The 14,731-nt window shown below is 29.9% G+C and overlaps 2 protein-coding genes across 3 annotated transcripts; both read left to right on the top strand.

The window, feature by feature from the left end:
- The first annotated feature begins 2,707 nt into the window (after window positions 1-2,707).
- On the top strand, window positions 2,708-6,214 carry LOC103860592 (transcription factor MYB28). Of its 2 annotated transcripts, XM_033286499.1 has the most exons (4): window positions 2,708-4,334; window positions 4,570-4,671; window positions 4,761-4,890; window positions 5,087-6,214. In XM_033286499.1, the coding sequence occupies exons 1-4, from the start codon at window positions 4,310-4,312 to the stop codon at window positions 5,886-5,888; spliced, it is 1,059 nt and encodes a 352-aa protein (XP_033142390.1). In that variant the 5' UTR covers window positions 2,708-4,309; the 3' UTR covers window positions 5,889-6,214. The 2 variants fall into 2 exon arrangements, with proteins under 2 accessions (XP_033142390.1, XP_009136470.1); XM_009138222.2 differs by having other exon boundaries at window positions 3,143-4,671.
- A 5,366-nt stretch (window positions 6,215-11,580) lies between these two features.
- On the top strand, window positions 11,581-14,643 carry LOC103860591 (glycine-rich cell wall structural protein). Its single transcript, XM_033286510.1, has one exon. The coding sequence runs from the start codon at window positions 14,244-14,246 to the stop codon at window positions 14,523-14,525; it is 282 nt and encodes a 93-aa protein (XP_033142401.1). The 5' UTR covers window positions 11,581-14,243; the 3' UTR covers window positions 14,526-14,643.
- The last annotated feature ends 88 nt before the right edge of the window (window positions 14,644-14,731 follow it).

Genomic DNA, 14,731 nt, shown 5'->3' with positions numbered 1-14,731 from the left:
TCGAATATTATAAATTTATGTGTGGATTTTGAGTTGGATCCTTCAGGATCTGATTGAGTTCGGTTCTTATGTATAAAAACCTAAAAATATCTAAATAACAAATGTATTGAAACGGATTCTGATATTTGTACCAAAAATAACCATATCATCCGATTCGTTCTATTTCTTTTAAATACAATTAGTGTTATTAAGACTCATATAAAATATATAACACTCATCATTAAAAACAAATATAAATATATAAAAATGTAAGAACCAATACCCGTGCGGATGAACGGTCAATCTTTAGTATGTGTTATTAAAATTGAAGTATCTTTTAGTACTGTTTGAAAACATGCATAGCAGTATAAATGAGAATTATTTGGAAACATAGATAATAATATAATAAAAAATATAGTATTCTTTTAATAATTTTATTAATATAATTACATTAATTGTCTTTCCATATTTCAGTCAGTTTAACAATTTTATTAATTATATTATCTTAAAAATACATCACATCATTAATTATATTACCATAATTGAGAAGGACTTTCATTCGTAATTGTGAACGCGAACTGATGTATTTGATCATATTTAAAGAAACATATATACATTCTGTTATTTTACAAAAAAAAACATTCCGTTTGAATATTTATTTATGATACTAATTTTTGTATACTTATTATCGCCAAATGTTATATAGTAGTATTAACTATTGAAAGCAAAAAAATAATTGAGATGGCAACTGACAGCACAACTGAAATCAGTGATCCCCGTTGTGGTATCCCTTTCGAAGTGAAAGTAGGAATGTATTATTTTCTTATTTATGAATAAAATATTTATTTTTACATGTTAAAAAAGGAAAAATCTTTTTTTTTTAAAGCTTCTTCGGTGGATTTTATTTTTGGGAGTGAGTGGCTGTTTCCCACGTTTGGGCTTCAGCAACCTGGTCCCAAACGAATGGCTAAAGATAAAGACATTTTCGTTTTATTGTTTCAATATAATTAGTTCACTGACCAATGGATCACGACATAATTACAAACAATCTACGTCGGTGTGCATCTGTATTTTCCCAAATACTATGGTCTTTAGTAACTTGTCGTTGTGGAGCTTGCTTTCCCAAATCCAATGCGTGACTGGTGTCGGCTTTTATTTGAATAGTGAATTATAACTCGGGGAATCTATAAAAACACGTCTTGGCCTGCTAGGGTGGTTTTCTAAGTATATGATGTGATTACTATATATCGTTCTGAAATTCCTCCAATGCCAAGATGGTGGGATGATGAAACAACGTGTCCAAAACACAGCCGATGACAGAAGAAACTTTACATTATATACGTACAGTAAACCTCTAAATTCGTGTGATAAGCATCATAATACGGTATATCAGATATCGTTGTGGACTTTTTTATAAGTCACGCAGATGGTCAAAATGTTACGTTGGTAGTAATATACTTTGTCAAAACTTAGGAGGAAAGACCTAGTAATAAAGAAAAGAGAGAAGAAGGTAGAGATTTGTAAAAAAAAAAAAAAAGAGAGAAGAAGGTAGAGAAGCTCCTGGAGACCAAGACAAATTAATGAAAGATTCTTTCTACACCTGCTTTTTTCATAAGTTGTTGTCAATTCACACAAAAAATTCATCACGTGTTATATTTTTAGTGATCAAATATTATCAAACTAGGTGATAACCCGTGCAAGAGCACCCTGTGCAGAGTGAAATATATATCAAAGTTTTTAATTAAAAATTTACATATGTTTAAGTTATATTCACATGGAATAAGAAATATTTTTTTTTGTAACTGTGTAATTACAAAACAAATTTGTGTAAGTACTACATAATTTATATAAAATAATTGTGTGTGTTTTTTTTACTTAAATGATTATCTCGACCTGCAACCTATACATAAAATAATAAATAATATATATATATATGTAATATGTTTATAGAGATTATACGATCAGTCAAAACATGGCAACTGAAAAACCTAAGCTTGGAACTTAGATGAAAACGTAGTTTGGGTTAAGTTGAAACTTTAAACATATATTGTGTATGTGATTCAGTAAAAAAATAATGTGTATGTGTTTCTATTAATAATAATTTGTGTATGTTCTTATAATTTTTTTTTTTTTTTTGCATAAAATTCTCTGATGCATGAAAATATTTTTGGCATAATCGCCATTGAAATGCAGGACTCATAATTGACACTAAAAAGGGTCTTGATGTTTGTGGTGCCCATTTTCGGAACATAAAGTATTATTTACATGTGTGTTTGAAGTCTACTGTAAAAACGTATTAGAACAAAATTAGAAGAGAGTATTCTAAACAAAGAATATTCTTTTTACTACATTTGATGTCAAATGAAGAAGAAACACGTTTTTATTAGTACTGGTGTAAAAATATTAAATGTAATGGCATATATGTAGTCATTTTATTAATAACAATATACATATTATATAAGTACCAATGACATATATTGTAATTTGTCTAGTAAGTATTGATCTATTAAAATTGAAGGCTAAAGAAGCATGTGGTGATGACACCTAAGCCAAAATGGTATATTTGTAAATAAATTACTAAACAAAGGTTAATTTTAAAAGTGTTTCTCTTTTAATAATAAAGAGATGTTAAATATGTTAAGAAACTCTCTAGTGGCCTTAATTTAGTCGTAAGCCCTAGAAAACGATCATCAAAGTGAGTTCCAAACTGGTGAAATTTACTTTGAGAACCACCACGACACATAAAGAGCACCATTTTTTCAATACCAAAACAAAACAAAATCAAGTAGGTAACAAGTTAATCAATTTGTTTAATATACATAAAACATAGTAGAACTTTGGGGAGACCGGGGTTCAAAACCTTATGAAACTAAATCTATATGGCTATGCGGTTAGAGAACTATGATTTGGATTTTATTTGAATATCTGAAGAGGTAGTCCGTTTGTGGGCTGCACCTTTTCTTAGAAATTAGTAGATATAGGTGTTCGGGTGTTCAATCAGTTTTGGTTTGGGGTCAATTTGGGTTCGGTTTTTTAGAGCACAAATTTGGTGTCATTCAGATATTATAAAAGTTTGGTTCTATGTCGGTTCAGGTTTACTCGGGGTTGGTTCGGATACAGTAACACATTGGAACCTGGTTGAACCCGTTTTAAATTCGGGTTTTGTTCTAATTCAGGATTCAGTTATCCAAATACTTATTTGTGACTCAAAAGTTCATATTTAAGTTCACAAACTTGAAAAAATAAAACAATTTGCATTAACAAAGGCTTCATGGCATAATTAAGAAGTGGTTGCTAAGAAGAGATAAACATAAACAAGTAAAAACTAACAAATAACAATTCTATAAACGTTAGAAACATCATTTAAATTTTAAAAATAATATAGTTTTAAAACTTTTGAAAATAAAACTTAATTACAATCAAACTTTAAATACAATGGTCAAAACATAAAAAATTTAGTATTTGAATAATTATCAAAAATATACATTAGACTAAATATTGGAGTTAATTTTCATGTAATAAATAATTATTAGAGTACTTATTGAGGTCTGAGTTTGTGTTTGGTACGATGTTTTGATCTTGAGTTTTTGAAAAGATTGGATTTTTAGATATCAGTTGGATTCGGATTCGGTTCGGGTAAAACTCAAAACCTGAAATACTTTAGAACAAAATCCATTTGGATATTATATCGATTTCACTCCGGTTAGATTTACTTTTTTCGGATTGAATCTGTTCGTATTTTCAGATTCGATTTCTTTCGCCATCCCTAATTAAAATTTAGTCTAGACTCTTCCTTAAATTCAGGATACTCCATTTTAATCAAAAGAAAAATACAGAAAAAAGGAAACGAGAATATGAGAGAGATTGTTCAGAAATATATAGGTGATAATGTGAGAGATGGTAAGCAACGAACAATAATATAACAACAAAAGTGGCAGCTTTAGCAAAAATGTAAACCAACAAAAGTGGCAAACAAATAGAGGACCTACCTCGAAAATAATCGTGATGTTACAATATCCTTTCATTTCTCAATGATCAACAATAATTTTAATTTTCTTTACTTTGCAAGCCTTTTTCTTTTAAAATATACAATAACTACAAGCTGGCTTTAACAATTAATCTATATATTGTTCAATAATTTATCCACCAAAATATCTGTTAACATTATGCATATATATAGTGAGTATATATAGCTCATAAGCTCACCACCATGCATCAAACAATTTACGCCTCTTAGCTCTAAATCATAAGATTATATATTATGTTTTAGGTATTATAACATTGCATGAATATATAAAAAAGCAAAATTTGGAGTCTAAGTGAAAAAAACATGAAAACACCTTGCAGCTATGTGGGTAAGACCCAAGAGTGTTTTTCGATAAGTCTCATATTCAGATGCATCAGAGTTCTCATCAAAAGATCTATTTCTTTCTTATCTGATTAGAAAATTTTCTTTCTTTAAGTATATCTCTCTCTATATTATTTGCATTCTTGGGTGTTTTTGAGGGTTATATATATATGAAACTTTGCCTACTAGTGTGCATATATAGCGACTAAAAATGTCAAGAAAACCGTGTTGTGTCGGAGAAGGGCTGAAGAAAGGGGCATGGACCACCGAAGAAGATAAGAAACTCATCTCTTACATCCACGAACATGGAGAAGGAGGCTGGCGCGACATTCCCCAAAAAGCTGGTTAAATATCTATGAAAACATACACATGCTTATTTAGTAATCGTACTTGTATAAAATTCTAATTAATTAAGATTATGGTATGTAATTAGGGTTTAAAAGGTGTGGAAAGAGTTGTAGACTGCGTTGGACTAACTACCTAAAACCTGATGTCAAAAGAGGCGAGTTTAGCTCAGAGGAGGAACAGATTATTATCATGCTTCATGCTTCTCGTGGTAACAAGTACGTTTATATGCTTAAATGTGTATGTGTATGCATGGATCCTCCAATTAATAATGAAATGCATGAAAAAGTTTCACATATTACTTTAAAGATACGATCATTATTAGTTAATATAGTCCCTTCCGCGAAAAGCTCCACAAAGGAATCATATTAATACCGTCTTTGATATGATCTCAATCTCCCTTCTTGTCTTTAGGTGGTCGGACATAGCGAGACATTTACCTAGAAGAACAGACAATGAGGTCAAGAATTACTGGAACACTCATCTTAAAAAACGTTTGATCGAACAGTGTATTGATCCCGTGACTCACAAGCCACTGGCTTCTAATTCCAACCATACTGTCAACACGCCTCCAGAGAATTTGCATTCCCTTGCTGCGCCTAGTTCCGACAAGCAATACTCCCGGTCGAGCTCAATGCCTTCCCTGTCTCGTCTTACCAACAAAGATGGGACACCAGTTCAAGGCGGTGCCTTGAGTCACAAAAAACGTTTCAAGAAGTCGAGTTCTACATCAAGGCTTTTGAATAAAGTTGCGGCTAAGGTCACTTCTGTAAAAGAAATATTGTCGGCTTCCATGGAAGGTAGCTTGAGCGCTACTACATTACCATATGCAAGCCATTCTAATGGCTTCTCTGAGCAGATTGGCAATGAAGAGGATAGTTCCAACGCGTTCCTGACAAATACTCTCGCCGAGTTCGATCCCTTCTCCCAATCACCGTTGTACAGTGAGCATGAGATCAACGCTACTTCTGATCTCGGTATGGATTACGATTTCTCACATTTTCTTGAAAAGCTTGGGAGAGATGACCACAACGAGGAGAACGATATGAATGTCGAGTATGGTCATGATCTTCTTATGTCTGATGTGTCTCAAGAAGTCTCATCAACTAGCGTTGATGATCAAGACAATATGATTGAAAATTTCGAGGGTTGGTCAAATTATCTTCTTGACCATGCGGATTTCGTATATGACACGGAGTCTGATTCCCTCATATGAGAGTCTTCATTACCAAACAGACAGGTTTCAAACTATTTGAAACTTGCCAACGAGAAGTTATATGTACGTGTGTATTATTTGCATCGTTTAGTATACGTCCAAGCCTTCAGGGTTAGTAATCCCGAGTTTAGGGGTTATATCATGTCAAATAAGGGTTTAATCTTAAGTTTCCGCAAGAAGTAAAAAAATAATATTCGAATAAGGGTTTCTCTGCCATTGAGAACCATGCATGCATGTAACCTCACGGATCAATTGGTAATTGATTTGGGTGGGCAATGATGTTTTACAATGGTAAATATAATAAAGTTTGTTTGTTTTATTTATCATATTATAACTCATAATCCCTTATATACTTAAGCGCAAGTCATTTGGCAAATTAAATAGTAATATCTCGAAAAGTTTTAGAAAAAATTAAAAAACAATTGACAAATGGAAAAATCTTAAAAAACACATTCAAAACAATTGAATTTTTCAGTAGTCTAAATATTAACTATTCGCTTCCTAATTTTCTCGAAATTTATAGAAAACAAAAAACAAAAAGACAAAAAAAAAACGATTGAAACTTTCTTTTCTTCTGTCTCCATTTTTTTTCGCAAAAAATCTCCAACTACATAGATACCTGATTTTTATCAGAACTTTTATCCCGTAATTTTTTCACCATTAAAAAGTTTTCATCTTTTATTTATTGAAAACACACAAATCAAATAACCAACCAAGTTGTGACACATATCCATATTTAACAAAAAAGAACAATGTTAATAAAAAAATATCTTTCGACGATTATCATATTTTCAGAAACTGTAAATGTCTAACGCCCTAATTTTCTCATATCACCAACAACACGTTGATATTTCAAAAAGAAAATCGTGTAATTTTCTCATATCACGAACAACAAGCCCCAATTCCATCATGTAATGAGTTTTAACAATTTCTATCTCTTATGTAATTTTCAAACAACTAATTTATTATTTTCCTCCTTTTTCCATTTTCATCGTTTATTCTTCATATTTCTTTGTGTGTTTTGAGTGTAGCTAAAAAATCCATAAAGTTTATACCTAGCCTTTATTTAGATTATTTTCAGTAAATTTTTAATATACTTTAGTACAAATATACTTTCGATAAAAGTTTAATGTTTTCATATTTTATTTTAGAGTCACTTTAAATTTTAGTTTATTAAAAATGAACAGATTTTTATTTTAAAGAAGACTTATTTAAAACACAATTACAAATAGAACTAAACGAATCATTCAATATTTTATCATATTTTGATGTGTTGGTATTCAGTTCTTTTTCGATAAAACTGATAAAAAAATTGCTGGAAAACATGTATTTTCTGATAAATCATAATAATTCTATTAATTTTGAACGTGAAACTACTAATTTTAGATGTTCAGTTTATCCAGCTCCAAAAAATGTGACTATTTCTTTTTAGTTTTGATAAAAAGAAAAGAAAACAGAACATTCAATATTTATTAAATAAAATAATTTAAATGCATGAAAAACTAGTCCGTGCATCCCTTATATAATAAAGCACAATTCGTCTCGCGAATCAGATTGTGCCATCTAAAAAACTTTTAGAAAAAATTAAAAACCAATTGATAAGTGGAAAATCTTAAGAATATTAAAAAGACAATTGGATTTTTTCAGTAGTCTAAATATTATTAACTACTCACTTCCTAATTTTTCTCAAAACTTATAGAAAAAAAAGACAAAAAAAAAATTGAAACTTTCTTTTCTTCGGTCTCCATTTTTTTTTGCAAAAATCTCCAACTACCTAGATACCTAATTTTTATCAGAATTTTATCCCGTAATTTTTTCACCATTAAACAGTTTTCATCTTTTACATATCGAAAACACACAAATCAAGTAACCAACCAAGTTCTGGCACATGCACATATGTTTAACAAATATAACCTTTTTTTTTGTCATTTTTTTGTCATATGTTTAACAAATATAACAATGTCAATGAAAAAAATATCTTTCTATGATTATCATTTTTCAGAAACTATAAATGCCTAATGCCCTAAATTTTCTCATATCACCAACAACACGTTGATATTTCAAAAAGAAAATCGTGTTAACCATAATTTCTCAGTTCCATCATGTAACGAGTTTTAACAATTTCTATTTCTTATGTAATTTTCAAGCAACTAATTTATTTTTTTCTTCCTTTTTTTCTTTCCATCGTTTATTCTTCATATTTCTTTGTGTGTTTTGAGTGTAGCTAACAAATCCATACAGTTTATACCTAGCCGATTATTTTCAATAAAAGTTTAATATACTTCAGTATAGTTATACTTTCAATAAAAGTTTAATGTTTTCATATTTTATTTTAGAGTCACTTTAAATTTCAGTGTATTAAAAGTAAACAGATTTTTATTTTAAAGAAGACTTATTTAAAACACAGGTACAAATAGAACTAAAATATCATTCAATATTTTATCATATTTTGATGTGTTGATGTTCAGTTCTATTTCGATAAAACTGATAAAAAAATTGTTGGGAAACATGTATTTCTGAAAAAAATCATAATAATTCTATTAAGTTTGAATATGAAACTACTAAGAGCATCTTTAACCTAAATGCTTATGGGAGGAGTGCTTAACAAAAAATAATATAATAATGGGTGGATTTCAGGGTGAGATCTATAAAATTTTAAGCACCAGCTCTTCCGCATTCTATTTAAGCACTGCTGCTTGCATTGTTCGCGGGCTCCATTGATACGTGACGGTCTGCGATTGGTCCATTTTTAATTTTTTTTAATCAGAAAAAAATAAAAAAAATAAAATTTTAAACACCCCATTTGAGTTGTTAGAGCATCTCTAATGTATAACTCCATTTTTTCCTCCAAAATGGAGTAAAAGTAAAAATGGAATAAAATTGCTTCAACCCTACTTCATTTTTCACTCCATAATAGAGTGATGAACAAACAAAAAATAGATTACTACATTTATAGAGTAAATTTCATTATAGAGTGAGATATGAAGTTGAGTTGGAGCATTCCTTACTTCATATTCACTTTTACTCCATTTTAGAGGAAAAAATGGAGTAGATATGGAGATGCCCTTAGAGCATTCGTAATGGTGTTACCCAAAGAGGAGTCCTTAGAAAAAGTATATTTTGATTTTTTGAAATATTATTTTTTTTTCTTTTTCTAAAAAAAAATTATCAACCAATTGTGGATCGCCACATGTCGTGGAGACCCGCAAATAGTGCAAGAATTCACTAAAAAAGAGTCTTTATTTAGAGATTTTAATGATTGAATCATTAGTCTTTGGTGTGGTCTACTTATTATTTAATTATGTTTTCTCTAAAGACTCCCTCTTAAAGACTCTTCCTTAATGATTCTCATTGCAGATGCTCTTAAGTGTTTTGACTTTAGCTGTTCAGTTTATCCAGCTCCAAAAAATCTGAGTTTCTTTTTAGTTCTGATAAAAAAAAAACAGAACATTCAATATTTATTAAATAAAATATTTTAAATGCATGCAAAACTACTCTGTGCAAAGCACGGGGATAAACACAAGATGCAGTATAATCATGTAAAAAGAAAAAGGTAAAGTCCTTTATAATCATCATCAATCGTTCTCTCTTTTTCCATGCTCCTCTTTCCATGGCATGAAGGTGGTGGTATCTTTCGCTGGATAAGAACGGACCACAACATCTTTTTTCTTTCCAATATATTATAGAATAAATACTATTTTCAAAATAATTATAAAATAAATTCTACCGAAGAAAAAACTCAAAAAGGAAAAAATACGTTCCAAGAACGACAACAAAAAAGACATTCCAAGTGTATATATGTGGTTCAAAAACAGAATCAAATCTTAATAGTCATGTTTATACTATAATATAAAGTACTACCAAAGTATTTATGTGCCAAAACGTTAATCACCGTGAATGAAATTTTAGGTGAATACAATAAGTAAACGTAAATAAAATAGGCCCTCACGGCAAAAAGAATAAAAAAACATGGAAGCTATAAGAAGTTGAGATTAGAAATGAAACAGAGTTCATCAGATCCAAAGGGGACATTATTTTCTGAACTGACGCTTATTGCGGCGACTCCAGACGATTCACTTGAGTTCTCTTAAATGAGGATGAAGATAACATTAGGCGTGATCAACTACTGGTTGTGAAATATTATTCTGTTGATGACTTGCTTCCAGATATGGTTTATATTTGACTGCACCACCACCACCTTATGGCTTTGTTTCAATACTAAATTTGAATGAAAACACTTTAACCATAAAAAAACACGAGTAGATATCTTAACTCGAAAAAGGAAAAAGGCGATAACGTTTTCACAGTTGTTTGGACAAAATAATTCAGTGACGTAGATGGCCTTTTGACCCAACTTATCCCTCAATGATTTAACGAAATATAATAAACGAATTGTAAAATGCCCCTATGATCTTACAAAGAGGCACAAATTTACAGTGCAATTAGCATGACCACGACCCATTAGTACCATGTGTCTCTTGAGGCGTCGGTAGCCTCTGCCAGTATCACTAAGAGTGTAACTGTACTGCCCTTTTAGAGTAAATTAAGTTTTTTATTTATTCCAAGTTCCACTAAAATTATACCAATCAAGTGGAAATTAATATTTTAACTTTTATTCCATTTACTTTAAAAAAAAAAGAGAAAAAACACATTCAATTTTATTTGTATTTTGCTACGGTAACTGTAGGTCATGAATTTTATCCATTTTTACCTATGGTTTATAATTGTTTTAATAACTAATTATTATATTTTAGAGTCTATTTACTATATTCATAAAATCATAAATGATTTGGTAGAAAGTGATGATTTTGGAGTATTTTAGAAATATTTGGAGGAACCATCCGAGCTAACCATCGAACAAGACCAGCGGTCGACATTTAGAAGAAATAATGATTGATGCACATCATGTGATATCGATCGACGGCGAAGCTTGCAGAAGCCCGTTTGGTTACAGCCGACATAAAGCCCAAGACTTCACCAATTTACAAGATTACTCCTGACGAGTTTTAACCTAATTATATATAGTTTGCCAACATGTTAGAGGCAAAGTGTGCTTTCTCGTTTTCTTATTTTCACAGCAAAGGCTTTATACGATTTTTAGTAGATTGGAGAGAAGATCTAAAGATATTTGTGATTGAAACTCCATTGATATCTATCTATTTATTTATGCAGTTTTTATACCTAATTGTTGTTATGAATTGCTTAGCTATGTCTAAGTAGTTCTTTGGTTAGGTTTAGGGTTTAAATATGTTATGAGAGATTACCCCTAACTATAGATTGTTAAGTTGTGATATTCATCATTAGGATTGTCATTAAAGCATGTTTCTAGTTTAGCTACCTAGAACTTGATCTAGAAGTTGTACACTCAAGTCATCACTTGCATCTCACCCTGAATTCATCCTAATTGAGCTAGGATTGCTAGAGTAAGGCGAGAGCTCATATAGGAAGCCTAGTAAGCACAATTCAACCCGCACGTAAAGCTTGACAAAACAGGTCGATCGATATTCCAATCGATTAATCGATCGACGGTACAACAAGTGTATCGATCGATATTCCTATAGAATCATCTATAGACATTTATATCTGGTCAATGGACAAACCTAGAAAGCGAGAGCCGGTCGGTTTGTTTATAAGTGTTGAGCTCTGTAATATCATGCGTACAACTTATTACGCATCTGTAAGATTATAATATTGATTACCTAAATAGAAACCCTAAGTCTAGCTATTTCATCTAAGTACCAAAAACCTAATCAAATCAATCGAGCAACTGTCTTACTCACAAACCTGCTATTTACATTTAATCATAATCAACCTAGCTTAATTACTCTGATTAGATTTATTAGGTTTCCTAGCTACTTGTAAATTCGATCCCTAAGTACTACAACTGAACTTCTTATTTGAGAGAGTAATTAACTCTTTAGAATAATTTGTAATTAACTCTTTAGAATAATTTGAGTAAGATCAGTAACAACATTTTCACTTTTTTTTTTATCTTTCTTGTTTTCCATTGACAATAAAACTACTTCCTTAATACATCATTAACATGCCTTCACGTTATTTAACAACTTGTCATAACCACCCCAATTTAATTACCATATCAAGTAATCATCTGATTTCTGAAACCAAAACCAAACATAACTCGGGTTTACTCATTTAAATTCTCTCAAACCAAGCATAACTCGGTTTAGTCATTTGATTTCTCCATAATGCGTTTTACATATATTAATGAACCAAGAATATAAAACTGAGTGCATAATTTTATTACTATTCATGTTCCAATTATCTATTATATTAAAACTGAAATACTTTTAAAAATCACCCTTTTCATCCTAATAATTATAATTTTCCACTGAATTAATAATTATTAATTAATTATTTTGTTATATTTTTCTCTATCCAAACTTACTGAACTTAATTAACTAACCAAAATCATTTCTTTTGTTAGATTATTCTATAACCAGATTATTATCTAAGAAATATTTATAAAAATATTCAAAATACGACTACAAAATTTAAATGTTATATATTCATGTATCTAGCTATTCTACTCAAACTAAAGTAATTTTTAGAAATAACCCTTCTTTTATTTTAATAATTGCAACCTTTAGGCTTTACCACTAAATTAATAACTATTAATTAATTAATTATTTTGTACCATTCAGAAATAACATTTCTCTCATTTCAATAATTACAACTTTTGCCATTGAGTTAATAACTATTAATTAATTATTTATTTTGTACCATTCAGAAATAACATTTCTCTCATATCAATAATTACAACTTTTGCCATTGAGTTAATAACTATTAATTAATTATTTATTTTTTTAAGATTCTTCTCTATCAAAACTTAATTAATAACATTTTTTAAGATTCTTCTCTCATTCTCAATAATTACAAATTACAAAACTTAATCAATTAACCAAAAATCATTTATTTTGTTAGATTATTCTCTAATTAAACTTACCAAACTTGCGATTATTCTCTAAAATATATTAACTATAAATTTAAAAGATTATTAAAAATGTTAATAAATTTTTTAATTATTACATATTCATATATATTATTATTTTCACATACAAAATGGAAACTATAAATGTTTTTGTTCAAACATATAAATTTATTTTTCTAATATATGTTAAAAAATTTAATGATTAATATAATTCACACGTATATTTGAATTATTGGGATGCAACAAATAAACAAATATTTATATAACATATAATCTTGATTGGTTTTATATCCAACCGCAATATGAGCAATCAACAAATTATAGATAATTAAAAACCATCGATATTATATATCATTAATCGAACAAACATCCATACATACACATGTTTGTGCAACTATTACATTTTTTCGTTGTGAAAAATTAAAATTTTCTATTCTATTAAAACGAACACTCGTGTCGATGCACTGGTAAAGCTCTAGTTAAAAGTTAAAACATGTTTGTGCTATACTCTGGGAGCGTGTTTGTGCAACTATTACATTTTTTCGGTGTGAAAAATTAAAATTTTCTATTCTATTAAAACGAATACTCGAGCCGATGCACGGATCAAGCTCTAGTTAAAAGTTAAAAATTAAAACATGTTTATGCTATACTCTGGGAGCGCTTTTCTTTGTTTTGTGTACACGTGGTAGCGCTTGTATTCTAAACTCTGAAGGAAGATATACTAAGCAAGATATACTAATTTTACTGGTTATCTGGCAAAAAAATAGTGTTGAAAAGAAAAAGGAAAAAAAAAACGAAAGTGGAGTAAAAAGGATAGAAAATCGAGTGATATATATAGTCCAAGACACAATTTGGGATGTTTTAGAGTATCAAATTAAACCCATTAAAATTACATCTATCGTTGCACAATACTCGATCCGTTCCAAAAAAATAGACTTTTTAGTATTTTCACACGTATTAAGAAAACATATTAAACTACTATAATAAATATATTATTTTTTGTAATTTTCAATTTTTAATAATTTTTAATCAATAATAATTCAATAAATTCATTTAATTTTTTTGAAGCTTACAATTTTTTTTTAGAAAACACAAAAATACAAACAAACTTTTTTTATAAAAAAAAGTATCTTAATGGAACGGAAGGAAGTTTAATTCAAGCCTTTGAGAGAGAGAGAGAAAGAGAATTTGTTGTAGCGAATGTGGAGAGCCGTTGGATTAATTCAACCCTTTAATAAATGGAAACCACTTTGAAAATGTAATTTGATACTCCCTACAAGTTCATACACTTTTACGAGGTGATGTGAACGATCAGTTAAACAATGCAGTTATCACAAAAATCTTGGTACCAATCGTTTCTTTGACCAACGTTTTGAAACTTCTCTATATATCTCTATAAATTGCCAATGTTCAATCCTGCACACTCCCATACAGCAGTCTCAAATCCCCAAGTTCTTGAACAGAAACCTTACAGGAAAATGAGTGGAAAAAGTGGCAACGGCGGTGGAGGAAAGAGCGGTGGCAGTGGAGGAGGAAAGAGCAGTGGTGGTAGCGGTGGCGGTGGAGGAGGAGGTTATATGGTAGCACCAGGTTCAAAAGGAGGTGCTTACATCTCAAGAGGTGGATTTGAGAGTAACCCTCAAGCGTACTTTGGTAACTTGCACGGCAGTGGACAAAGCAAGAAGTAAATTTGTGTGTGTATGTGTGCAACTAGTACTACTACAAGCATGAATCGTCTTGTGTTTAATTAAATAAAATGGAAGGAAGTTTTTGAATAAAATGAGATTTATATCCATCTTTATAATTTGTGTTATTGCTTAGTAAAACTCTTCTAGTCTTCTTGATCAAATATATAGCCATGGAAGGTGTAAATAAGCCTTTTGAGTTAATAAAT

Source organism: Brassica rapa, chromosome A03 (genome assembly GCF_000309985.2).
Source record: "Brassica rapa cultivar Chiifu-401-42 chromosome A03, CAAS_Brap_v3.01, whole genome shotgun sequence".
NCBI classification, from domain to species: Eukaryota; Viridiplantae; Streptophyta; class Magnoliopsida; order Brassicales; family Brassicaceae; genus Brassica; species Brassica rapa.
Note: the sequence above shows the minus strand (reverse complement) of the source record. Positions and strands in the feature narration are given on the sequence as shown.